The sequence below is a fragment of the Ixodes scapularis genome, unplaced genomic scaffold (assembly GCF_016920785.2).
Source record: "Ixodes scapularis isolate PalLabHiFi unplaced genomic scaffold, ASM1692078v2 PGA_scaffold3__209_contigs__length_174095766, whole genome shotgun sequence".
Classification (NCBI taxonomy): domain Eukaryota; kingdom Metazoa; phylum Arthropoda; class Arachnida; order Ixodida; family Ixodidae; genus Ixodes; species Ixodes scapularis.
Window position 1 is genome coordinate 6,651,565 of NW_024609868.1, and position 25,686 is coordinate 6,677,250.

A 25,686-nucleotide genomic window follows, 5' to 3' on the forward strand; every position below is an offset into this window, starting at 1 on the left:
GGGAAAGCGCTGGCCTGACATTAGGCCTAACGTTAGGCCTATTGTTATGCTTTGAGGTCTGACGTTGTCAACTGGTACGCGCTGCTGTTTGACGTGAGAGGGGGGGGGGGGGGGGAGTCGGGTATGTGCTGGGCTGACGTTAGGCCAAATGTTAGGCCTAACATTACTTTTTGAGTACTAATGTCGTCAACCAGTACCTGTATCTTGGGCGATGCTGATGATGAGAGGACACGTGATTTCACCACGCGCCGCGCCGAGCTGCCTTATTGGACGAACAAAACAGACCTGGTCGACGATGAAATCTCAATCATTCTCGGAAGAGATGCGTGTCGTATTCAAAAGATTGTCCACGCGCTCATTTTAGATAATCAACACAATGAACACGGTGAAAAGCCAACGGTTTAAGCAACGTCCAGATGATGGCTGGCTATATTTTTTCCATATTATGTCTATTATGCCTATGACGGGCTGCATATCAAATTTGTATTTCATCATTAAAATAGGCAATTATGAACGAACAAAACAATTATTTTGAATGGCGACACATATTTGGCTTTGGTGTGAACTGCAGTTTTTTTTTTATTTTACTATTACGTATTAGAACTGAAACTTTCAAAGTACGGGTCTTGACGTAAATGTGCAATGAAACTTAGCGTAGATGTTTTCAAGTTCAACGTGTCCTCCAACACCTTAGGAAAACGAGAGTGCGGTCAGTCCCGTCTCTGCTTAGTGCGTCGAAACTCAAACACAAGAAATATCATTGCAAGAAAACAAGCACAAGTGGAAGCTCTCCATTTGGAAAGCAGAGTTGAAACTCACCACGCCCAACGCTTCTTCAATTGCTACATACTTTCCGAAGAAAACTTTCTTTTTTCAAGAGATATAAACACTCATACAAGAAAACCAGGAACAAACAGCGATGGGCCAAGCAAGAGAATGTTTTGCCGATCTAAGAACTTCGTGGCCACGGAATTCTTCAAAGACAGCCCTTGAGCGGTGACCGTAAAGTTTATTTTCGTATTGCGAACAGCTGCCCCAAAAGATCCCAAATGGACTGCGAGTGTACCAATGGAACATCCCCGTTCGTGCAGCACCCGGGCCGAAAAACGGTGGCCACCATTATCTTTCTCGCGAAACTGTATTCTTATTTGCTTTCGTTTGACACTTCTTTCGTTTACGTTTTGTTATAAGCGAAAGTTACTTCGTTTCTGAAGTTAAAATCGCTGTGTGGGTTCTAACAAAAAAAAGAAAAAAAAAGGTAGCGGTAGAAATTCCCTAAAATGAGCACTTCACGTGAAAGCTATATTTAAGGGTGTGTTGTGCAGTGCGTTGGCTTTCATAGTGCGCGTTATGCTAGTAGATGGGCTGCAGTTTTGAGTCGTTCGTAGAAAAAAAAAGACGTAATTTCAGCTGTCCAGAAGCGTGTTGTGTTCCCAAGAGTAAATTCGCGTTATTTGTTTGAGTTTTCTTTTGGCGTCATGTAATAATGTTGTGAGGATTCCTCTTTTAGTAGAGTAGCTGTTTAATTCAATATGTTTTTTTTTATTATACCAAAAGTTAAAACTCCGATAGACGCGCCAAAAGAAATGTACAGAGTAACACAGAATTATTATGTCAAAAAAAGGTATCATGTGTTCAGTCGGGAGTGCAATATAGAAAATAACGGTGGTGGGTAGGTGTTTATTCGCCTAGCTGTGACAAGAAATACGATTTAAGGATTTCAAGTCCTCTGCTTGTGCCAATGTATTTTAAGTTTCATATTTCGCCGTAAGTAGACATACCTTTAAAAGGAGTAATAGTGATGGTTTTACAAAATTACTCAATCGAATAGTTCTGTGGCTGTAATTCGCCCTCCAAACCTGAAATAAAGAACTTACACAAAAATAACGAACGCAAAGCTTCTGTCATTGTACGGGTGGGGAAAAAAACGATTGACAGTATTTTGGTGTCAACTTGACATACGCCTCGGCTTAAAAATAAAGGATGCGATCTTCTAGAAAATGCATAAATACAAAAACAACTCAGGCCAACAGCAACCGATTTTCAGCTTGCATCATTTCTACGATGCATTGAAATGTATGGGTGTTTATGAATTCCTCAAGATGCTTGTAATATTATCACTTCGTTTTCCTTTTACTTCAATGGAAGGCTTCTTTAAAACATAAATTTAACGCCAGTAATGAAATCTCTAAGCTCTACGAGTACTGAAAAAGAAAGCGCTTTCCGCAATAGTTTCACTACACAAGTGATCCGCTTTTCCTTTTCCAACTCTCTTCAAGGACCTTAAAACAGTGGGGTTTTCGGCTCCATAGGCGATAAGATATGAATTTAACTATTCGCTCAATCAGGTACCATGGTTGAATATAAAAAGTGCTTCCACAAGTCGGCTATTTATTCACGCAACCCTTCTAAACCTCTATTTCACAACTACTATAAATTTACAAAAAAAAAAAAAGAAAAAAAAAGAACCCTGAAGCGAAAAAGAAAATGTCTTCGTAGGCCCTGTGATAGGATGGCGCTGTTTTTTTTGTTTCTTTACGTTTTGTTTTCTTAAATAATAATAATAATAATAATAATTTATATTGTTATTTTTTACAATACGAAAAATCGGGTTTTTCAAAGCATAGAGGCTTGTACGACGTGACCCGGCAGCCGCGAAGAGTTATTTATACAACGCTGCAATTTGCGTTGAAAAACAAACAAACACCTACAAAACAACAACAATACATCAATGACAAGTTCACTCACTTCGGAAATATACATAAAAAATAAAGGAAGAAAAAATTCTGTTTTGTTTTCTCATTATCAGAACCAAATAGTTGACATACAAAATATCATGCCCACAGAAAAAACGGGAACGATCTCTTTTCATGAGAACCAAACAATAAAACGACAACTTTTAACCTTAAGCATTTAGAACAAAACAATTCTGTTTCACAATACAACAGATTTAGACTACACAGATAAGGTGATGTAAAGAGAATATCAATGTATATAAAAATGCTTATATACGATTTTGCGAACACCATGTTCTAAATTTGTCTTTCACTTCTTTTAAAAAGTCTAAACTTATGAGTTCTTCTGGTATTTTATTGAATAAATAAGGGACATAAAAACTTCTCAATCTTTTTCCTTAATGCGTGTTTATTGTTGGCAAAAAATATCTGTCTATATTTTGTGAGAAGCCTTTTCTGTACCAGATGATTCTAGCCTGTTCTAGAGAAGTAATTTGTTATAATAGCTATATATTTAAATAAAGTGCTCAACGGCATTATATTAAATGCTTCAAGATTGTTGATGAGGTCTAAGTGTTGAACCTGTGTACCATATATATTAGTTTACCTACGGTTCGTAATTTGTTAATTGTGCTGGATCCATAAATCAAAAGGCCATATCTCAGTATACACTTTCCTAAGGCACAATAAATAGTTTTCTTTACATGAGCACATGCTGATGTACCCATGCGATATATAAATAATAAGGCAGTTCTTAACGTTTTTTTAACGCAGTCAATGTGTCATTCCAATGTCATGTGTTCATCGAAATTTAGTCCAAGATAGTTTGTGCTAGCCTCATATTTCAATTCAGTATCCTGCACCGCTTTGTTTTCAGGAAGAAATAAAGAATGATAGAATAAAACACGCTTGTGGGGATTTTTGAAGCACAGTAGTATTGTCTTTTTTTAATTAACAAATATATGATTTTCAGTAAACTAATTCCATAATCTAATAATGTCGCTTTGGAGTATTGTCACTGCCACTTCATAGTTTTCACATGGAAGTATTAAAGCCGCATCATCTGCATACTGAAATAGCGTTGACTGAAATTTTAGGTCTCCCAAATCGTTTACGAAAATATTAAAAGTGAATCAATAAAACCCTTGAGGTATTCCATAATTTATATGTACTTCCTTTCTAACATTTTGTTTTATTTTATCACATTGCGTTCTATTTTAAAAATAATTAAAAGAAACTAAAAAAATGGTCCTCTAAAATCGAACGTGTACAACTTATCAAGAATTTTTTTAATTATCTATAGTGTCAAAAGCTTTCGACAAATCTACAAAAAGTGCTAAACAAATGTTATTCTGATCTAGAGCTTCATTCTCGCTATCAGTGAAATCTTCGAGCAGCATCATTGTACTTTTTGCTTTCCTAAAAGCGTACTGCGATTTATTAATTAATTCAAATTTATTACAAAAGGACTTCATTATATTGGCGATGTATTTTTCCATAATATGAGAAATTACTGGCATAATAGATGACGGTCTATAGCCTCCTACATCTTTTTTCCACCGCTTTTAAACAATGGCCTCACTATAGCACTTTTAGTCCATCCGGGTAACCCCCGTAATGAATATCCCGTTTAAAAGTGCTAGTAGAACGAACGTCTTTCATTTTATCAAAATTGCATAGAATGTCTTTTAAACGAATCATCTTTTCCTACCTGTATTTTTTTTATCGACATTGTGCTTACAATTTCGCGTAAATCTGCTTCTGCCATTAAAGGAAGATATGCAGATTCCAAATTTTGCATCTACTATGACCTTCCGGTTTGCATTTGATAGTTAATATTAGACCGCAGGTCCGACACATTGTTGACAAATTTTGTACTAAATGATTCACATGGTGAGATGAGAGTGGCTGATTCACCAAAATGTCTTGTGATTGTGTCATCAATACTTGGTTTTGTTTCTCTACCTGTTGGCTCATTTCCTAAGTTCCACGTTTCTCTCGTAGGGTCTTTCATGGTTTAAAATTTTGCTACATAATAATTGCGTTTTGCCATTCTGAGCTTGGCTGTTAGTTTGTTTCTTATTGATCGAAAATATCCTTTTCAAGCTTCATTCCCCGGATTTTGTTTACCCCTAGCCCATAGTTTAATTTTGATATAACATAGCTTCAATATTTATGAGTATCCATTTCTTTTCCAGATTTTTTTGTTTGACCATAATTGTTTTGCTGAATTTTTATATATATTATTTAATTCTTTTACCATATATTCGTACAAGCAGGTAAGGGAGTAGTGCGCCCACAGGAATTGTGTTAATAACACAATTACCGTCCACCAATTCCTAATCTAGATTTTCTTCTCGGGGGAAGACTGCCCCCTGCGTATACAGCGCGGCGTGAGAATTACACGCCCTGTCTGCGGGGCGGACTGCGAGGTTGCCGATACCAGCGTGTGCAAGCAGAATGGCCACGATCGACGCGCCTGTTTGCTCACGCACAATGAAGCTGCTCATACAAACGCCGATGGCTATCGGCTGGACATCACGGTCCTGGACGGTCGAAATTCCGGGATGAGATTAACAACGTATAGCTGGCATTGCGCCGACGTTGGAGTTTACCTCGGCTGGTGTGACAGGGCGGGTGCCACTGTCTGGGCATCGAACGGCCTTCGGACAACATCCCGGGGAGAACACGGGCGAGTTTGGGAAGTGGGAAGTTAAGGCAGCCGTTTGACTTGCCAGCCAAACGGCTGGCAAGTCAAACGGCTGCCTTATAGAGAGAGGGAGTGTGGGGAAGGGAGCGAGTGTGTGTGATCTTTGCGCGCGGCTGCTCGCATGCAAATCAGGCACTGGAAGGAACGCCGTGAAGTTGCCCAGTGATATGGGAGGTGTAAATTCTCAAACAAAGGCTTAGGCGTCCGTTTGACCGTGGGGCACTCAGATAGAATAATTGCATTCTGTGTGTGTCTAAGCAGCGTAGAGTAAGACAGTCCCAACGAGCTCTTGGTGTCTCCGCTATAGACGGGGAATTTAGCCCGTGCAATACGACTGCAAGCCTGGGAGCCTTTAACGAGCATCAAGCGGTAATGAGACACCACGCGCCTCTTGGCAGGTCATCCAGATGGAAATGGACAGGGATGGGAATTGACCGTTGGATAAATGATATACTTCCAACCTATGGAGGAAGCTGGGTAAGTGAAGAGACGGGAAGTATGTTTAGACGTAAAAACACAATAGAAGCATTGCAGAGAAATTTTAAAGGGCAAGTCACCTCATGGAGCATCTAGCATCACGTGAAGATTATATATGCTTACCGAAAATATTAATTCATAGACGTGTAACCTGTAAGTCTTGTAGAGGAGAGGAAAATCACACGTCCTTTCTTGTTTTCACTCGAATGTTGGGATTATTGGAAAGCTGCACGAAAACAAAAGAAACTATAAGAGTAAGAATCTCTTATCACTGTCTGGAATCGGCTATGCGCACATTATGTAACAGTTCAAAACATGCGCATAGCTTAAAGCTTTATTTTAGAGTGGCTCATGTATTACGTTTTCTTTTTGCGGTACAGGATTCAGCTGTAGAACGTTAAACAATTTCGCCTATTTCTTAGCCTGATTTGTGTTCTATTCACTCCTAGGAGCTTTAACATCTCAAGCGTGGATTTGCTCTGCTGTTGATATCTATTTTGTTTTGCAGAAATCGAAAACTCTTTAAGTACGGAAGCCATTCGGCAGATACAGGCGTCCCTGTGAATTGCCTGAAACAATCGAGGCTGTTAAAATATCGTTTCCCGTCTTTTTGTGTTTCTCTTTTTGTGTTTTCAGTCAATCCTTATTCAATATTCACAGCCTCAGGATATTCCAAAGGTTAAAAGACAACTTTGAGAACTACCTGAAGTTCGCATACTCTGCCCGTTGTCCTTTTTCTTTCTCTCTCGGTTATTGCTTCTTCCAGTTTCAGAATCTCATCTCAATCCTTAGATGAAGCAAACACCGAAAGTAACTGATATGTCCTCTCCTAAACTATCTAACGCTGCCAACATAACTGATCAAACGTTAACCTGCGCTGAAGGGTATTCGTTTTTAGTCCTAATTGGGTCTAGTTCTTTTGTTTTGGAGGTGATAACTCTGCAGGAGTAAAAACGATATAAAGGCACGTGTGGCATGCTCATCTTTATCTTGAGAAATTCCTAAACCAGCGAAAAAAAAGTGTTAACCTTTTGTGTCTATTCTTCGTTTTCTCAAATGTTTTTTCTCCTGACAGCGTCTTTCGACAATTTTAGGCTAACGGTTTAAAACAGATTTCAATTTATAAACTATATGATATAAACATTTGCACTTTTTTAGTTTTTGTTTTGTTTTGCATAGCATCCGCGTTTTTGACTTAATGTATAAAAAAATACAAACAGCCGAGCTATCAATCAGTTCTCGAACTTACATCCAAACTCTACTCAAAATGTCAAACGCATTGCCAAACCAAAATCTGATCAAAATTCAAAATATTCTGTTTCTGCGACATCAGTGCTCAAGCTTCAAAATATAGCGTGGGTGTGATAGAAGCAAAAGCCTATGTCGTTAGGCCTATTCACCTAAGAATCCACAAAAAGGATAACCAAGAAGGATAAATTTTTCCTTGCCCTCTTCCAACGTCGTTTACTTGAAGCTTAAGATGGCACTTACCTTCTTTGAGGCACGAATGGCGCTCTGCGTTGACAGTGGACGACCACGCTGTCGCGGCCGACCTGAAACGTAATCTTCTAGCGAAGGAAAAAAACTGAAATATAAAAGTAAGCCATACAAGTAAGCCGTGCCTGGTCCTGCGGACGGGATTGATCGGAGTCAGCGGTCCAGCTTTTTTTACCTGAACTACCGCTTGGCTTGCGCAGTGATGTTGGGAGTGAGCAACTATCTCAGCTGGCTATCTAATCGTGAAGTATAATCTTTAAACTTTTTTTTGTGTCTGTATACCGAGAATCTTTGCAGAGTTGCACGGGACGTTTGCCGTCTTTTTTCGCACCAAAATAAATTTAAACACCTGGACACTTCCCACGGTCATATTTCGTGTGTCATAGTCACATTTCCCACAGATATTTTCCCCAATGTAAATCGATCTTAGATTTTTTTAGTTCACATACAGACTTAGTTGACATACAGAAGGAAACCGATCGAAACGAAGTTCTTGGCATTTTTGACGCATTTGTAGATTGGTTGCCATCCATCTCACGCACTTAAATACCCGTGTGAGCTTCTTTTTTTACTTTTTTTAGTGTGTTTGTGTGTGTGTGGGGGGGGGGGGGGTACACTTGGAGAGGTAATTAACACCATCTACAAAGATGTTGCTAATGAAAAGTGAATATGTAAATTTAGACCTAAAAACCATATTTCCGATGTCACTCTGAGCATTACGTAGTAACGCGACGCGTTGTCAGTGTGAAAGTGCAGAATAGATTTCCAAGTCTAAGCAAGTTTTTTTTTCTTAAATAGCGGGACGCTGTTTTGGTCAAGTGCTGACAACCTCGTCACCCTGAAGTTTTTCAAGATCTGCACAACCACGGACCGCAACGTCGGCGTAAAGTAATCTCAAATAAGGGACCGCCCAGCTGTTTGGTCTTTCATCGGACCCGTCAGCAGCACAAGAGTTACAAGAATGCAAATATTCATCGGCGCCTCTTCACTTGGCACTTCACTCTTGACTCTCACTCTTTACTTCAGTCGGTTACGTGGGTCCCCGGTGGAACGCGGCACCATGTAACCGACTTGTGAATTCCCTTCACGTTACCTGGAGAACCTACGCATTGTTTGTTACTCCTTGCTGCTACTGCCACTGCTAAGGCTGCCACTTCTTGAAACGGTCTGCGTGTGTTTTGTTTTCTTATTGATTTTTATGACGACCACGTCGAAAGAATTGACCAAGTTTATTAACGAGCTAAAAGATGAAATGAAGAAGTTCAAAGTATTTGGAGAAACATGAGAAAGGGAATATAGAAAAGAACTTAGCAAAATTCATACCGAGCTAAAGGGAAGAAACGATGGAATGGTTTTCATTATGCCGATTTCAAGGGCATAAACAAAAAATGAATCGTATGAAGGTCATAACGCCACCATCAGGAAGCTGAACGTGGAGCTGGAAGGAAAATGTTGTGAAATGGCCAGAAAGCGGAACGAAAATGAAATAAGGGTGGTGCAGTGCAAAGAATATTCGCTCCGTCGAATTATTGAAATCAAGGGAATAACGAAAATCAAAACCGAAAACATAACTGAACTTGTACTAGAACTCGGAACGCTTATCGGAGAGCAGATATTGCTCTCCGATAAGCTCAGAGAGATCAGCGATATTGAAGTATGTACCGACCAAAGATATGACCAAGAGTAATCTGATTGTACAGTTTTAACACCAGGCGAAGCGGGACTAGGTTCTTGCCAAAGCTAAGGAAAAAATGACCACATCTCTACGTGGTGAATGATGCTGATTGGGGCGAAGCTCTGGTGGTGCGAGCTCTCAACTCCGGGTCCGCTTGGCGTTTTTGACGCTTTGCAGCAGCTTCTCGCGCTCTGGTCTCCGGAGCAGCTTGCTGTCTGCGTAGACGCTGAGCCGCAGCGTGCCGAGCTTTTCGTTCGTTTTCATCCATGTCAGAAAGAGAATGTATGGTACGGAACCTGGTTATATACGTATTTGAGCATTTGACCGCAGCGCCCTCTCCTGTGTAGACGTTGAGCGGCCACATGCAACGTTTCATCCATGACATCCCCAGCTCTTGAGTTACTACCATATCTCAGAGCCCCCTACTCGTCCCGCAGCCGTGGCCGAGTGGTTAAAGCGATGGACTAGAAATCCATCGGGGTCTCCCTGCTCAGGCGCGAATCCAGTCGACTGCGCAAACTTTTTTTTTTTTTTTAAGAAGACAGATGGGATAGCAATCGATGGGAGCACGGACGCCGGAAAAGGCTAGACCCTTAGGAGCTTCGCCCCTAAAAGGATGACTTGCCAAGACCTCGCATTTCAAGAACAGACACCGATTTATTTAACTGAGCACTTGTGCCCAAACTTGAAAAGCTGCTCGGTATGACGCTGTCGAGGATGCATGAGAACCAGTAGTGACGCCGTGTGGGTCCGATATAGTAAAATCCTTGCAAGGATGGCTGATGGTACCCCTGTCGTTGCGATTTTGCGTGAAACTGATCTCGGAAAGACCTGTTAGCTAAACGTTTCCCCGTTTTATTTTACTTGTATTTTTTAAAGCTATGGCTAAAACTCTTGGAACCATGACGGTAGAAACTTCGAGCAATTTTTTTAAGAGTCAATCATGCACATACATGCGTGTTTCACTTAAATGTGCAATCCTCAAGGCCTAAGAGAGATTATACATTTTTTTTAATGATAATGTAATTATTGCAAAGGTGCCAACGAGATGGACAAGAATGACGATAATAATCCTTGGAGAAGGGGAACAAGGGGGACAAAGGACAAACACAAACCTCCAAGAACAGCTAGGTGACTGGTGAGCGACCGAAAAAAAATCTGCCTCGTCCTGGTTTCGAATTTTCTCTTCATTTCCAGGGAAGAGGTTCTATCCAGACTCACTTTACCGTGTTCATGTTAACTGAAACAGGGTATGGAAGTGATGACGACGTTTTTTGTTCTTCCAGGTTACAGTCATTTCTTCTTAAAGGGCTACTCCGGTCAAATTTCGATGTTAAGAAAACAACGCAGTCCTACGTCGTATCATCTAAAAAGCCTTCCCGTACAATATTACGACGCGATTCCGCCTAAAAGTTTAATAAACCGGCCAAAGATGTCGGAACCAACGTTACTAGAACGGCTCAGTTGACAAGCAGTCAGGAGCTGGCATGCGCTGTCAGCGCCGTACCAGTTCTCAATAAACGCTCCACATATTTGTCAAAGGAAAACCAACAAAATACGTTTTTTTACCTTTTATTTCTTGTCACAACAATTTTTTTGCAAGGCTAAAATTGTAGATAACTATTGTGCAACGTCTATTTTTACTTCAATGAAAAAATCGTGACCAGACTGCAAAATACCAAGGCTGAAAATACATGTAGTTGGCGATCACGGAGCCCGGCTTTCTTGTTTGCTACTGGCACCTTCTCCGTCACCTCTAGCTTTCAATTGGGTTCTCTCGCATAGAACTTCTAGGATTAAAGTGCATTCGCGTTACAACAAAGAAGCTAAGTAGTTGGGCAGTAAAGTTTCCACAGTGGTCTTTGCCCCCAGCCTTTCTATGTCGCCTTTTCAGGGGCTCAGTGTGGTAGCTAAAAATGCCTTTATTTTGACATGAAATGGATCGCAGAAGCGTCATGAGATTAATAATACTACATTATCATGAATTTATTTTAAGCATATCTGCGATGGTAAGAAAAGAGTTGTTAACATAATGCGAATTCAAATTAACGCGCTTACAAAAAGACGTCAACAAGCATGTCACCGGATCAGGCACTGGAGCATGCATATGTGCTTACACAAATTAACTCGTTTCACATAGACTACGAGTATCTTACCATTCGTACACTGTTGCCGCGAAGCTGTAGTAAGCACTGTAAAAATACCGGCTCTAATATCTACCGGACGTTCACACGTAAATCTTCAAAGTATACACACAAATCCACGCTGATCAGCTGATCGGGTGTGACTTTTTCAAATTCTTACCCCTTAGTCACACGTCTCCAAAATGGCAGGCACACTCGAGGAATAACTCAGCCGTTGTCACCACCTGAGATGTTCTAGTAGTAGGCCTCCTCGAAGTAGGCGAATACAAATACAAAAATATCCCGCTTTTTCTAAATTACGAAGATGTCTTCAAATTGGCATTCTTTCCTAATACTGCTTTGGACTGTATGCAGCAGTTTATGCTCGAACTTCTGGCACAAACTCAGAACACCAGAAGAGAGATCGCTAACGGTATTTCAGTCCGCAAACGACAAAAACACAACGGGCCGGAAACCACGATAGACTCAGCCATTTCTCCGAGCTTCCTTGCCTTGGTGCCGAATGTCGAACACTGCCAAAATGACGGAGGCCCGGTGGGCCTGAATTTACATCAAAATTTCGAGGAAATCTTGCCTCAATCCGGACATTATCACACTGGCAACAGTCGTGGGTTTGTGAGCTCACTTTGTGAACTTTGTGAACTCACACAAAAACAATGTGTTTCACGGCCTATCCAAGGGCATACCAAGGGTACCGAGGCCGGTCAGACCGAGCGTGCAGGGCGGGCTGCGACACGAGCGCCGCTAGGCGGCAGTGCTTTATTGCTTTGTCTTTATTGCTTTATTGGTGTCGATGCGGGCAATAAGGAAAACCGCATTCACGTGAGCATTCCATGACACATTATTTCTTTTGGTTTCGGTTTAAGATGAATGAAGTAAGCCGCTATTTTTCCTAAATGGAGTTCCGAAGAGATTCGATAAATTGGTGTCGCTAGAATGGCATCGCTAATCCACTGCTTGCTGAAATGGACACCGCCATTCGAAAAACGTGTCGTTCGATGAAACATCATGGGCGGGGCTTCGTTCGCTAAAACGTCATATTCGATCAAGTCAGTGCCTCCCAGGCTGTACCCAACTCAGCGTTAATAACGGCACGTGGTAGTGTGTGAATACTTCAAGATTTATAGTTTCTACCATTTTAACGAAGTGAATAGAAAAATACCGGTAAAAATACCTCCACTTATTTACGAGTTACTGAAAAATGTACCGAAGATACAGATACAGATACCGAGAAATGAAAGTACGTATAGGTTTGTACTTCAGGTACAACAAAAGTACCTAGATACCAAATTCCAGCTACTTGTACCTAGGCACTTAACAAACCTGGTCCTTTGTTTCTTAATCCCGATTTGCGGGTCTCCTTCTGGGCTGGGCATGCCGCAAGGCAACCTTCCCGCAAATCAGAAGGAAGTGGAAATAACAGGGTAACTTTGGGGTAGCATCATACCATCTGTTCTTGAGTTAGTTCGGTAAGGGTGAATGAAACTTGTCGTCTCAGCTCTACGGCTCGTAGCAAACAGGATCAATTTGGGGGTGCTACATCAGCTCCCATCAATTGTACCACCGTGGCCATCGGCGCGGAGCTTAAGCGAGAACCCTGAAGTAACTAGCCAACGCCATAAAGTATCAAACGCAGCTGGGAATTCAGAAGACTACGAATAAAAGAAAGGGGTCGAAAAAAGGGGGGGGGGGGGCGGTGCATGTGAGAAACTTTGGTTGTGTGTTCGGAGACAGAGAGGCGAACAACAGAGACAGTCGTTATCATTGGACATTAAATGAACACAACGTAGAAACAGAATTCAGAAATCCAGTGAGGGGAGGCGGCCGCGATTATCTCGGTGGTATAAAAAACTTTAAAATGAGGGATTTGGGCTGCGTATACGCAGCTTGTGGAGTAGAGGATATTAATTTCTAAAGGTCGAGCTTGACCTGCTGGACAAATTAATGCGAGAGTTGATTGTACAAGCAGTAGATACGATCGGAATGTACTGTTCTGACACGGGCTTACTTGAACTCGGAGATTAATTAAGGCAGAACTGTACGGTTTAGCTTTTTAATATCTAGATACATTTTAGAGCGCAGCTCTTAGGCGCCCGCTTCCGGCTTGAGCGGCGTCGGCGTCGGCGTAACCGCGAGGTCACGTGACCCCCAAGGTCACGTGACTCCCCGTCACGTGACCACCCCTCCTCGAAGGTCACGTGACCCCCCCCCCCCCCGAAGTCACGTGACACCCCTCCGAAGTCACGTGACCCCCTCCCCCCCAAAGTCAGGTGACCCCCCGGAGCATATTCAAGAATGAGGGGAGGAGAAGGAGGAGGAGGAGGAGGAGGAGGGGGGTCTACCCTCCTTTCAGTACCCTTCCCTCCTCCTCCTCAAGAGCCGCGCTTCAATTCGGCGTTACAGGGAGTTGTAAACGGCTTTCATTTTTTCTGGATCGCCTTGTAGGAATCGTTTCTTTTGTACTTAGCCCATAATGTGCCTTTAAACATTCAAGAGTTGCACGGGTTGTAGGACAGCTCCCGCGACCTTTTTTTAGATAAACAAGCATTTTGATGAAATTAGAACATAAAAGAAGTGAGTGTGTTTGTCGGGACTAACGCCGCATAACATTAATAATACTCATCGATGTAGAATGGCAACGAGAGCTGGACAAATTAACCTCTTAAAGCATATTTCTAACATACGACAATATCAACAGGTCATATCAAACAAGGCATAGACATTTTATCATTTAATTTTTTCCCGTACCTTCTAACGGAATGCTATGCCCATCATAACTTTCCGGGTCTAGAAAAACTTTACCTTTCCGTAAAAGTGCAGGTAAAGCTGACCACGGAGTCAGGTGCCACGTGCGCCTTTACTATGTTAACGACTCGAATAACACACACAAAAAGTCCTGATTTTCTAAACTAAATATTTAAAACGGGCGCCAGCGTATTGTGGCTATGGCAAGGCGGTAGTCCTCGAAAGAGTATAAAAGTACATAAAAACACATACACTTTCTGGGAAACAAAAATTTAGTCTCTTCCGCGTAAGTGAGAATGTGAAAAATAAAAACACATTTTGTTATCATAAATATAAGCGCCGAAAGAAAGAAAAAAAAAAGTGAATAAGGTAACGATAACACGGAGCGCTGCAACCCAAAATAACATTGTGCACCCAAAATAGAATTTTGTTCATTCAGGAGTACTCCGCGAAGCGAATTTAAAATAATGTTAGGAATCTGAGCTGCAAATGAAAAAGCCGTGCGACGCGAATTTGCAAAGCAAGGTGCACCGATCACGTCAAAACGTTTTCTTTTATTTGTATCATTTGTGTCTATGATGCTTCAACCTAGAAAAAAAAAAAAAAACATTTGAGAAATCTGTGATCCGGCAGGGTGATGCTTCAACCTAGAAAAAAAAAAAACATTTGAGAAATGTGTGATCCGTAATTCGCGATAGCAGGTTCCATATTTTTAGCGTCGTGGAAACCTGTGGGAGAAAAAAACACTCCGGTGTTTGTCGTCCCGTTTAATTTTTATTGCTTGATTTAAGACTTTCACTATAATAAAACTTCACCAGCTAACCTTTATCCTTTATGAGAATGGACATTTTGTTGAGTTGGTTGCAGTTTATAGTGACAAACAGCGCAACCGGGAAGAGGACAAAGAACAGAGAAACACTTGACAAGCGCTGTTTATCTCTTCTTGGTCCTATGTTCCAGTCGTGCTGTTTTCATTATGTATCTTGTAACCAATTTTTGTCCTGAACCTTATCAACGAGCTTTTGGGCAAGCCAAACTTTTATAACGTCCGATATAAACCATACTCATTATTTTACCTTAGTTCAGACCCGCTGGGGGCCCATGGTGATTACAAAGCTTAGCGAAACATGCAGGCGGATAAATCATATACAGGCAGCGCTGGATTAAGGGGGTGCGGGGGTGGGGGCGGGGGGGGGGGGGGGGGGAGTGCGGAGGTTGGGAGGAGGGAGTGGGGGACTATGTAGGTGGCTGCTTAGGGCCTCACCTCCGAGAGCAAGGGAAGGGGACCCATTTATTCTAAAGTGCTTAATTTAGAAAAAAGAAACAACAAGCTATATTGAAGCTTCGAACCCCACATATACAGCGAGGAAACGGGAACGACGCGATGGGGCCCTCGCCTAACCTGACTTTGTTTAGCCCCCTGAGTTCGAGTATACTTATGAAGCTGCAAAAACAGGGAAGCACCGCCTCTCTGCAGCGGGTTCCCTGTCTTACGAGGCGGTCCGCGTTTGCTGACGGATTGCAGGGAAGTTTTTCGTGTTTTTTGGTCAATCCGCTCGCACCCCTCCTCCCGCTCTGGGAGAGGGGAATAAAAATTCTGGGCCTCCATGCAGTGGTAACAGAAAAAGTCCCCCATTATTTCTCTGTCTACACAAGCTCCGCTAAATAAATAAAAAAAAAAAAAATTGGGAGAAGATTTTTGAGAGACAGAACCTCAGGTCTGTGTGTTGGGCGCTCGCAATCGTCGGCTTTCTTATGAGGCCAGGTTCACATCTTCACTTCGATCCAAGACAACTCGGATGCTGCTGCTTGGAGCACTCTAAATTGTTCTCTCAATTCGGTTTTTCACTTGGAGAGCGTATTTTAAGCACTTTTCTTTACAGGGCAGCTATTCCCAAGGTCCTATTCATTCATGGAGCGTCATGTTCGTTATCATGGAAGAATATACACAGGAACAGGTATCCACCCCCTGGCCTCTGATTGTCTGTACTCGGATGAAGGCGTGCACATGCACTCGGACAACGCAGAGATGTATACCCTTCATTCTGCGACTGACTAGACCCGCATTTTGTTTCAGCTGTGACGTCACTCACGTGGAAAGAGCAAAATTGTGAACCTCCTATGAAGACAGCTGCTTCTGCTTACTTTGTTGGGGCGCCTGAAAACCACAATCCGAGTGTCACCTCTCTTGCTCCCTTGAAGTTCAGACAAGACTGATCCGCTGCCTTCATATTTGGAAGGAAACTGGGGACAGACTCGCCAGCAGTGACCTAGCTTAGTGACCCAGCTCAGTGGCGAGCTGTTATTATTGCCAGGCTTCGGGATGAATGCGTCGTGAAAGGTGAATGTATTTCCAAAGTAAAGTGGAAACGTCTTTGTTTGTGAAAAAATTTACAAATGTGAGAAACGCTTTATGCAGGAAAATCTGTAGATGAGAAAGCGCCCAAAGGGCACTCGTAAGTCTATTCGAAGTCCGGGACTCCGTTTACTTTTTTATGTGCAAACTATTTTTGATTCCGAGCCGCCCGACTTCCTTCACCACTCACGACCTTTCTGATTGAAAGAGAGGAAATGAAAACGTTCATGCACATGAAAACAGTGTTGAACACCAAATATTTTGCGGCGATATTGCTTTACCGCTCTCATTTTCGACGCAATTGTCTCACTTTCTTCCCAACAGCTCGCAATTTTCTCACTTTCTTCCCAATTCCAGTAGTTAAGCAGGGGCGGGGGCCCGGGAAGGGGGGGGAGGGGGGGAGGGGGCATGATGCTTATCAGTGTAGGGCTTCTCCATTTCTTAGTCCGGCCCTGCGGACGTGGGCGTTTTCAGCCATCTGAGCAACGATATAACTTGCCCGATAAATCGGAATCTTTCTTCGGTAGGAAACCTGTTTGAGACAAATGAACCTTTGTTGAAACTCCCACTGCAGAAAGAGCTGCGATGTTATTAGCGTCAGTTGCATCAGGGCCGCTGCACTTGCACCTGTTCTTTTTAATTCTCCCGTTCTACATATCCCCTCAATTATCAACCACAGTATTATTGGCATTTGATTTTTTTACGTGCTTTGTTTCCTCTAGTGGAGTTTAAAATATGATCAGCAAAGTTCCAGGGATAGCATTTATTTATTTATTTATTTATTGGTTTATCTATTTGTTTACAATACTGATAGCCCTTTTTTTGGCTGTGTCAGGAGTGTACATTTGAAAACAAAACAAAAAAGAATCTTGCAGCAACGAATCACTAGAGTTGCAACCATTATTTGAACGCTGTTTTGGTTAACTACGCAAAAATATCCATAAGGACATATCACCCGCAGTATCTAAAGTGCTCCGGATCGTATTATTTACAATGATTGCTGAAGCGTCATTGCAGCACCAAGCGGTTGGATTTTGAAGATCTTACTATTGTGCGGTTTGGTGTAATAAGGCATTTTTTACTTAGTGGATACGATAGACGTGGTAATTTTAAGTTATGCTTAACTGAGCAGTACTTATTTGAAACGATAGCTTTCGCTCCAACTAGGGAACAGGTAAGTACTGTGGTGTTGTAACGAAACATGGCGCAATTGATTAATATCTGGTTGCAGTGAAGGCAGCCCGAAGGTGGTACCGCTGGCATGCGGACATCAAGTAACCCGCTACTCTTCGCTGGTTGGTAAAAAGCCTTCCTGTGCTCAGATAAAGACGAGATATCGGTGTCTGGCGGTGTTGCCTTGCCCAAAGGCTTTTCTTCTTGGTATTGTCGACTGCTTTGATTCGTCATGTTTGCTGGTTCTATTACTAAAAGGGGACATCGAATTTAATCCCGGTCCGAGTGAGGAAACTAAGGCGGATCTTAAGGGGTAAAAAGAAATACTTGAACGCCTTGGAGAGGTTAACAAAAAATTCGATGACTGCACAGCCCAAACTGACTTGCTAATGAACACTATAGAAACGGGACTGAAACGTCTGAAACGAAATGTCACATGGTAGAATGGCGCATGTATTTTGAACTCAGTAATAGGATGTACTCTGAAATGAAAACCCTGACGGATACGGTTGGATTTTTTAAACATGTATTACACCCGACTCCAGCTTCTAACGTTCTCGATTTATTGTTTTCCAACAGGCCCAATGTTGTGTCTAATCGTATGCGTTACTCATGGTATTAGTGATCACCACGCTGTCGTTGCCGACCTGGCCATTAATACTTCTCGAGATAAAGTTCACGAGTCTAGGAAAATTTTTAATTTTCAACAAAGGTGACTATGACAAAATTTCCACGGATCTCCCTAATTATTTTTTTATCATTTGAATATATAGCAGATGACTTGGGAATTAATGAGATGTGGTGAACGTTCGAGGAAAATATTCTTAATCTTACTGAGTCTTAAGTACTAAGTATATTAAGCAGCAAACCGAAGAAGAGGGAGAAGCCATGGGTCACTGGTGAATTTATACGCATGATTCATAAGCGGCAGAGAGCATTTGCAAATTAGTGAAAAAATAAATCTGACTATAATTATCGTAAGCTACGGGACCTAACGTCCCAATATAAGAAAGCATTACGAGACAGCCAAAACAAATTTCTTTCAGGGTTTAACTGTAAATCTTCAAAGTAACAATAAAAAGAAGTTTTGGGAGTTCATGAAACAGTGCGGTAGAGATCAGCTTGGGCCACCAAAAAATGTACAGTATTTATATCTGGGAATCTTACTGACTAATGCGTACGATAGGGCTTCAGCATTTAATGACTTTTAAGTCTGTCTTTCTTCCAGAAAAAATGTCGTTCTGCAGATTGCAAATAATCAGTATCCTATCATGGAGCGTGTTGAACTATCTTTTAGTGCTTTTACGAAGTTACTCGCCAATATTGATGAAAAAAAAAAAAAGAAGCCACAGGTCCCGATGGCACCTTACCTACACTCTAAAATATTCCCGTGCGTCTCCTTTCCCGAACACTCGGAGAGTCAATCACCGCAACTTACGGAGGCAGCTCAGCGAATGACGATGTCGAAACATATGTTTACATTAAGCAATGCAAAACTTCACGTTTGCGATGCTTAATGTCACAACTCAGTTTGCGTTTTTTGGTCTAAACATATGTTTCGGCATCGTCATTCGCTCAGCTGCCTCCGTGAGTTGCGGTGATTGGCTCTCCGAGTGTTGTGCGGGAAAGGAGACGCACGGGAATTCTCTTAGAGCGTAGGGTATTGAAATATTGCTCTAGAGCAGTACCTTTATGCAATTTACACTAAGTCGCTTCATGAAGGAAAATTGCCTCATGAATGGAAAGTAGCCAGTGTCGTGCCAGTTTTCAAACGTGGGTCCAAATGTAGTGTGTCATACCACAGGCCAGTTTGACTTACCCATTTGTGTTGTAAAATACTTCAACATATCTTGTACTAGAAGTTTATGAAACACCTTGGCTCGATTGGATTTTGGAATGAGCGTCACCATGGTTTCCATAAAGGTTTTTCATGGACGACACAGCTGATACAATTTTACTATAATATTGCCGTTGAAGTTAATAACAAGTACCAGGTTGTCTGTATATTCCTTGATTTTAGAAACGCATTCCACACTGTGTCTTATTCAATATTACTACAGAAGCTTGCAGATTTAAATGCTGATATTACTGTTAGACGATGGATAAACGACTATTTAACTCTAAGGCAGCAGAAAGTTTTTGTAAATGGAGCATGTTCGTGCCATGTTCCGTCACATCCGGCGTACCACAAGGATCGGTATTAGGGTCACTTCTTTTTTTAAATTTATATTAATGATATTTCATGCGGTATTGAGTCTAAAAAACAGCTATTGTATGACGATTGTGCTTTGTACACATCAGTGTCTTGTGAAGTGGATCTCACAATGGAATTTTTTACCGGTGGAAGTAGTGTGCCGTGTGAATGCTGGTGATTTTTATAAAGATTTGTGCCCCCCCCCCCCCCCCCCCCCCCCACGCAATAATGCCTGCAAGCCGCTGCGGGTTTTTCTTGAATACAGAAAACTACAGAGCGCTGCTTGCACGGGAAGTGACCTACTTGCGATATCTGCTCAGCACATCTTGCTGCTGTTCTGAGGTCTAAACAACTAGGAGCTCCAGGGCGCCAAAGTAATGGACGTTTTTAATCATTATTTTACTCGTGTTTTAGCACTGCAAAAAAATTATTAATTAGAAAATATTAAAATGTATTTCCGGTCATTCCAAAACCACCCTGAAAACAATGTTCTCTTTTTAATTTTGAAGTGTTTAGTTTGGTGCCAGAAAATATCACGAGCTGACGAAATGAAGTATTGATATTTTGTCAACTGTTCTTTTTCTTAAATCGTCTTCCCGTCTTCCCAATTAGAAAAAAACAAACACAACTCTTAATGTCTTCCAAGAAAAATCTAAATCAGTACCCCAACAATTCGAGCCCACCACCGTGCCAACGGAGAGTTGCAAAGTGATAGTTATATTGTTACGCTAAGGGTACCTAAAAACTACTTCACAAATTCGCCTAAGATTGTGACCGACTTCGCATACGACGGCTTGTGACTTCTGACTACGACAGAACGCAATTGAACATTTGGCGCCCCCTATCAGGCAGCCCCAAACACATCCGATTTGTGTTTAACTAGACCGAAGGTTTCGCGATGCTTGCGAGATGAAAGCCGTACACTATCATGAAATATTGTTAATTATAACATTTTCAAAATCACTTCAAACCAATGGTCAAAGAATGATGCGTAAGATATTAGAAAATATCCCCGTATTGGAAGGGTTCCAGAGCTACCCGATAGATGGCGCCAGCGTTTTGTCTCATCCAAAGCAATATTTACGGGAGAATTCGGCCACCCGGGCGTGGCCTCGATGAGAGCTCGTCAACTACGTCACTGGCATGCCACGCGTACGACATGGCCAAGCCTATTTTGCCACCTTCGAGCTCAACCGACACCTCGGATTCATGCACGTATGCTTGGTTCTTGGTTTCGTCCGACGTATGACTGTTTTATTGTTGACGAGGGTAGAAAGTTGGGCGAGTTGGTGATTCATAATAATTAAAAAGCGCAACAGGACAACGGACACCGAAGGAGACTGTGTTTGTGTCTCCTTCTGTGTCCGTTGTCCTGTTGCGCTTTTTAATTATTATGTTTTATTGTGCTTTAAGTCATCCGCTAGCAGTATTTGTGCTCTGCCATGTTTATTCGGGAACCATATTAGGTTAGTTCCTGGTTAACTTGTCTGTTCTCCCTCAGTGCGCGCTGCGACACCGGCGCGGCGCGTTCATGCGCTTCGCGGATGCTCGCTGGGTTGCGTTAATTACGCTCGCGTAATTTTCGCAATTTTCCGTTCTAGTTGAGGCCTCTTGTTATATTAGCAGTGCACAACGATAATGACTTCTAGTTTGCTGCTGAGGGGCTTTCCGTGGAATGTTCTGATAAGCGATCGTATACGAGAATGGCATCGTTGCCCGTGTTTTCGAAGAAAAGTATTTGTTAGATTGTAAAGTGAGTTAAATATCGTCGTCCGAGAGTTTACCACAGTTTCGTTTCTTCCTAATTGCATTTCCCCTTGACTATGCGTCAGCGTGTCAAGCGAAATGGCTTGATCAAAGCGATCGCTACTCCTGATATCGGAAGGCCACACCGTGCATATGCTTACCGCCTGCCTGCACCGACCAACCAAACAACGTTCTCGTTCTGCGAGCGTCTAGGAAGCCGGATGGTTACAAAAAAAAAAAAAAATAAAAGGAGGTTGTGCGAGTTTGTTGGCATTGAAAACGTCGCCGGCACTAACTTTTGTCGTAACGTTAGATTCGTATAGTAGATAACGGAAGGTTGCGAAATAAACCAGGCGGCTCTTCGCGAATGGTAAGCTTACTCGTTGTAATAGATTTAACTCAATTGATTGGCCGTCCCTATAACGGCGCTGAGATCCCAGAATCCATCGTCATGTTAATATATGAAAATTAATGGAAGATAGAAAAACAAGAAGATTAGCTTTTTTATACAAAAAGTAACATTTATTAAAAGGCATCAAATAATGAATTAATTCAGTTTGCAGTTTGGAGAAGGCATGTGGAAAACGCTTCGCAGATGGAAGTTCAATGTCGAGCAGTGCGTAGCAAATATTTCGCATGTTTTCGACGCTGCTGTGCTTGATTTTAGCCAACCCTATCTTGCGACGTTTTTTTTTTTTTTTTTTTTTTTTTTTTTTTCCGTTTTAGATTTATATAAAAAAAGAACGAAAACCGTGGCGGGTTTGATTGGAACATCCAACCGCACAACAATGAACCATTTTCTTAACAGAAAACCTAAAAAAAAAAATGAAAGGCGTTTAGATGATTCTGTAGTGCGAAACCAGAGCGCAGCACTTGAGAAGGAAAAGGGGAGAGTATGCCTCTCATCCTGCACCGTAACCTCCCCTCCTCCTTCTCCTCCTCTCGTCCTCCCGCTGAATTTGTTCATATGTGACGTGGCACGCAGTCATGCAACGTCATTTTCCTCGCTAAATTTAGCGGGAAAACTGAATTTGTGTAGAGGTCACGTGACGTCAATTTTCCCGCTAAATTTAGCAGGGAGACATAACTGACTAAAATTAATGGGCAAGTTTTCCCACTATATTTAGCGGGAAAATTTAGGTCACGTGATCTCAACACCAGTTCAGTCTCCCCGCTAAATTTAGCGGGGAAATTGATGTCGCATGACTTCGTGTCAAGTCACCCATGAACAAATTCAGTTTCTCCGTTATATTTAGCGGGAAAATTGACGTCACGTGACCTACACCAATTCAATTTCCCGCTACATTTAGCGGGGTGGTTACGCCGGCGCTGACGCCGCGAAACGCGGAATTGGGCGCCTAAGAGCTGCGCTCTAATAAAGGTCTGTTTGCAGGATACCATGCGGCCCTGCGTGGACGCGCGTTGGCCTGGGATCGGCGATGGCGGACAGGCCCGCGCCGTTCTCCCGACGTTTTCCGTTGCTAGGCGCTTGCTAGGCCTGCCGTTAGTTCTATGGGAAGAGTCTGGGAGGTCACCTAGGGCAATAGATGTCCAGACTCTTCCCATATATGTGAGTCTGATATTCTCGCCAGCAGTGACAAGCGGTTATAATGCGGTCGGTCACAGACAAACAGAAATGCGTGAACTGGACTTGAGGAGAGTTACCACATCTGTCGTTCACCTATCCTTACCGTGCACATGCAAGGTTGTCGGGAAGAGGCGCTCACTGGATGTTCCTTTTAATGAATTAAAGTGTGTCGGAATTAGAAGCTTAGTTACTCACAATTTGATAAGTCGTAATTTAATCAGCGAGATATGGCCTTCGAAAAAGACAATCAATGCTATCTCACTTCGACGTATTCTGCAGCAAAGCACCGCCAAAATGCAGGCCCACTCTCTAAGCATGCCACTTCCATTTGTGATCTCGCACTTGCTATTGTATAAATGTTCCGCGGCCTAATGCCCAGTCCTGCCCACTTTGTTTTCTATAATATACTTCACCGGAAAAGACAATTTAATGCAGAGTAATTGAAGTCGAAACCGTATGGAAGATATCTTGATAATAGCTGAGCTTAATTTGGCTCAGCACAAGGGCGGAAACAGCAGGTTTGGCTGACTGGATGCCGGATCCCATCAAACAAAGAATTGCACGCGCCTGTAAGGAAGTGATTTCATTAGAATGATCAAAAAGAGAAAAGAAAGAAATGGGTTGCAGATGTCTTACAGCTTTATTGACGTCGGAGATGCGGTCATTAGATTTTCAAAAGTTTTCAAAGCTACGCACACACCAAACTTGCCGTGTATCCAGCGAAGAGTTTGGATACGTTTTCTTCTTGAGCTTTAGATGTTGCGTCGGTAGCTTTCGAGCCCAGAGCAACATGCGCATATGCTGGGCTTGTCAAAATTATTTTTTCGCGATTAAAATGTGCCTTAATGGCTCTACGTATATACACGACAGACATTCACGATTATGAAAGCAAGGGACCCTAAGTGGTGGCGGAAAAGTTTCTTTAAGATTCAATGTCTTATGCGCTACAATGAAGACCATTTGTAAGGCACAAGTGATTTCAAGAAGAGAACCGTCGCACCAAGATTAACTAAGTACTCTGTACCGCAACTACTCCTATATGCATTCGTTGACCAATATCTACAAGATTTAAAGTTGGGAGCGAAACCAGATTTTGAAGCTTTCATTTTGTTATAAGAGGGCAAAGGGTAGCTGTTATATTCGTTTCAAGATAAAAACCTAAGGACACATCACAGTTATCAGAAGAAAAGTTTTATAATCGTTCCGCTTGTACTGACTTGCTCTGAAATTGTTGAACGAATTGTTCGCGAACGCTCGTTGTGAAATGTCAAGACTACTACTCATGTAGGCGTTGGAAGCACACTATTTACATCGTACAAAGCAACTGTATATATCTCGTACTTCACGAAAGACGCAGTAAAAATGTATGAAGCACGCAGTGAAGAGTTTTAACAAAAAATTAACGCAAGCAATCGTCCAGTGCACAAAATTGCAATTGGTTTCGAGCTGGTTTCGACTCTCGAGCTGGCTAGTTTTAAGAGTTTCACAATGGTTTTTATTTGTTCTTTTAGTTTCGCTAAAACAAAAGCAAACAAAAAAAAAAAAAAAAAAAGAACGTGAAACGCACGTTTTCTAAGGAAAGGCGTGTAAAATAAAGGAACAATCACTCGAAGACACCTTCGGCAGAGAAGGCTGGCGACTAAATAAGAAAGGCCATCAAACATGCGAGCAGTTCTGTGGTTCGCGTGTTGTCTTGACGTGGGAAGTGTCTCTCCCGCGCTTTTTTCGCAGCGGCCAGCACGGGTAGCACATCTCGTTGTTTCAGGAGTACGAGCGCATGGAGTAGCGCGTCGAGTGCGTCGTCGTCTGTCGGTAGCAGGGCACTTCGTCCTGCTTGTTCCGGGGACTGCCGCAGCAGCGCATGCGCGCATGAAACTCCGCGCTGAACTTTTCCTGAAAGAAAACATGAGAAAGGGGATGGTTAGCTCCAAGTCACTCTTCGGATCTGGCAAGCGCAAAATAAAAAAATGAAAAGAAACAAGACGAAAGTTCTCATTTTTGTGTGTGTGTGTATTTAAAAGGAAATGGGTGATTCTGTATAGCAACCCACGTTATGCAATGCTCAAAAGGCACAACCTTTCAAGAGATGCTACCATTATGTTATTCAAATGTGTCGTTTACGGAGGGCAGCCTCGCGTACAGCGCGGCTGCTTCGCTCGTGTGTGACACGTCAGACAAAGAAGATTCTTGTCCCCTTTTTGTCTATCTTGGGCTTCTATTTCTGTCATGATGAACACTCTTCAGTTCGCTATTTCTGGAACGGCACTGTAAGAAACGGGTTTCTGATTGTGTTAAAATAAGCGCTTTAAACAAAGAATCGTACAAGAATACTTGTAGCGTAAAGAAAAGACACGAGGTAAACTAAAGGTAAACTTAATCGCGCCTATTTTTTTTTTCTGTCCCGGTCCACATATAGTTTGGCAGGAAGACTGGAACCCAATATACATGCATTTATGTAATAATCTTTCAGCGCAGCGGTTAGAATGACCCATTTACCGGTATACTCAATTTCTTCCCACAAGCAGTGCAACGGGAAAATCCGTTTCTGAGGTAAATATAGTTTTGCTTTCATACGACCTTTTGTCGGCAGAGTGAGCAAAGAATGGCTATTTCTTCGTTATGTGCAATCGACGAGACATTTCAAGC

At 42.1% G+C, this 25,686-nt stretch overlaps 1 protein-coding gene across 1 annotated transcript in view; it reads right to left on the bottom strand.

Annotated features, from left to right (window-relative positions):
- Nucleotides 1-23,657: 23,657 nt before the first annotated feature.
- The window catches only part of LOC8039729 (tachykinin-like peptides receptor 99D), a 93,058-nt gene continuing 91,029 nt past the window's right edge, over nucleotides 23,658-25,686 (bottom strand). The window contains exon 4 of the mRNA XM_029982546.4: nucleotides 23,658-24,933. Coding sequence (XP_029838406.1) covers nucleotides 24,802-24,933 — 132 coding nt within the window. The 3' untranslated portion in view covers nucleotides 23,658-24,801. The remainder of the gene's footprint in view (nucleotides 24,934-25,686) is intronic.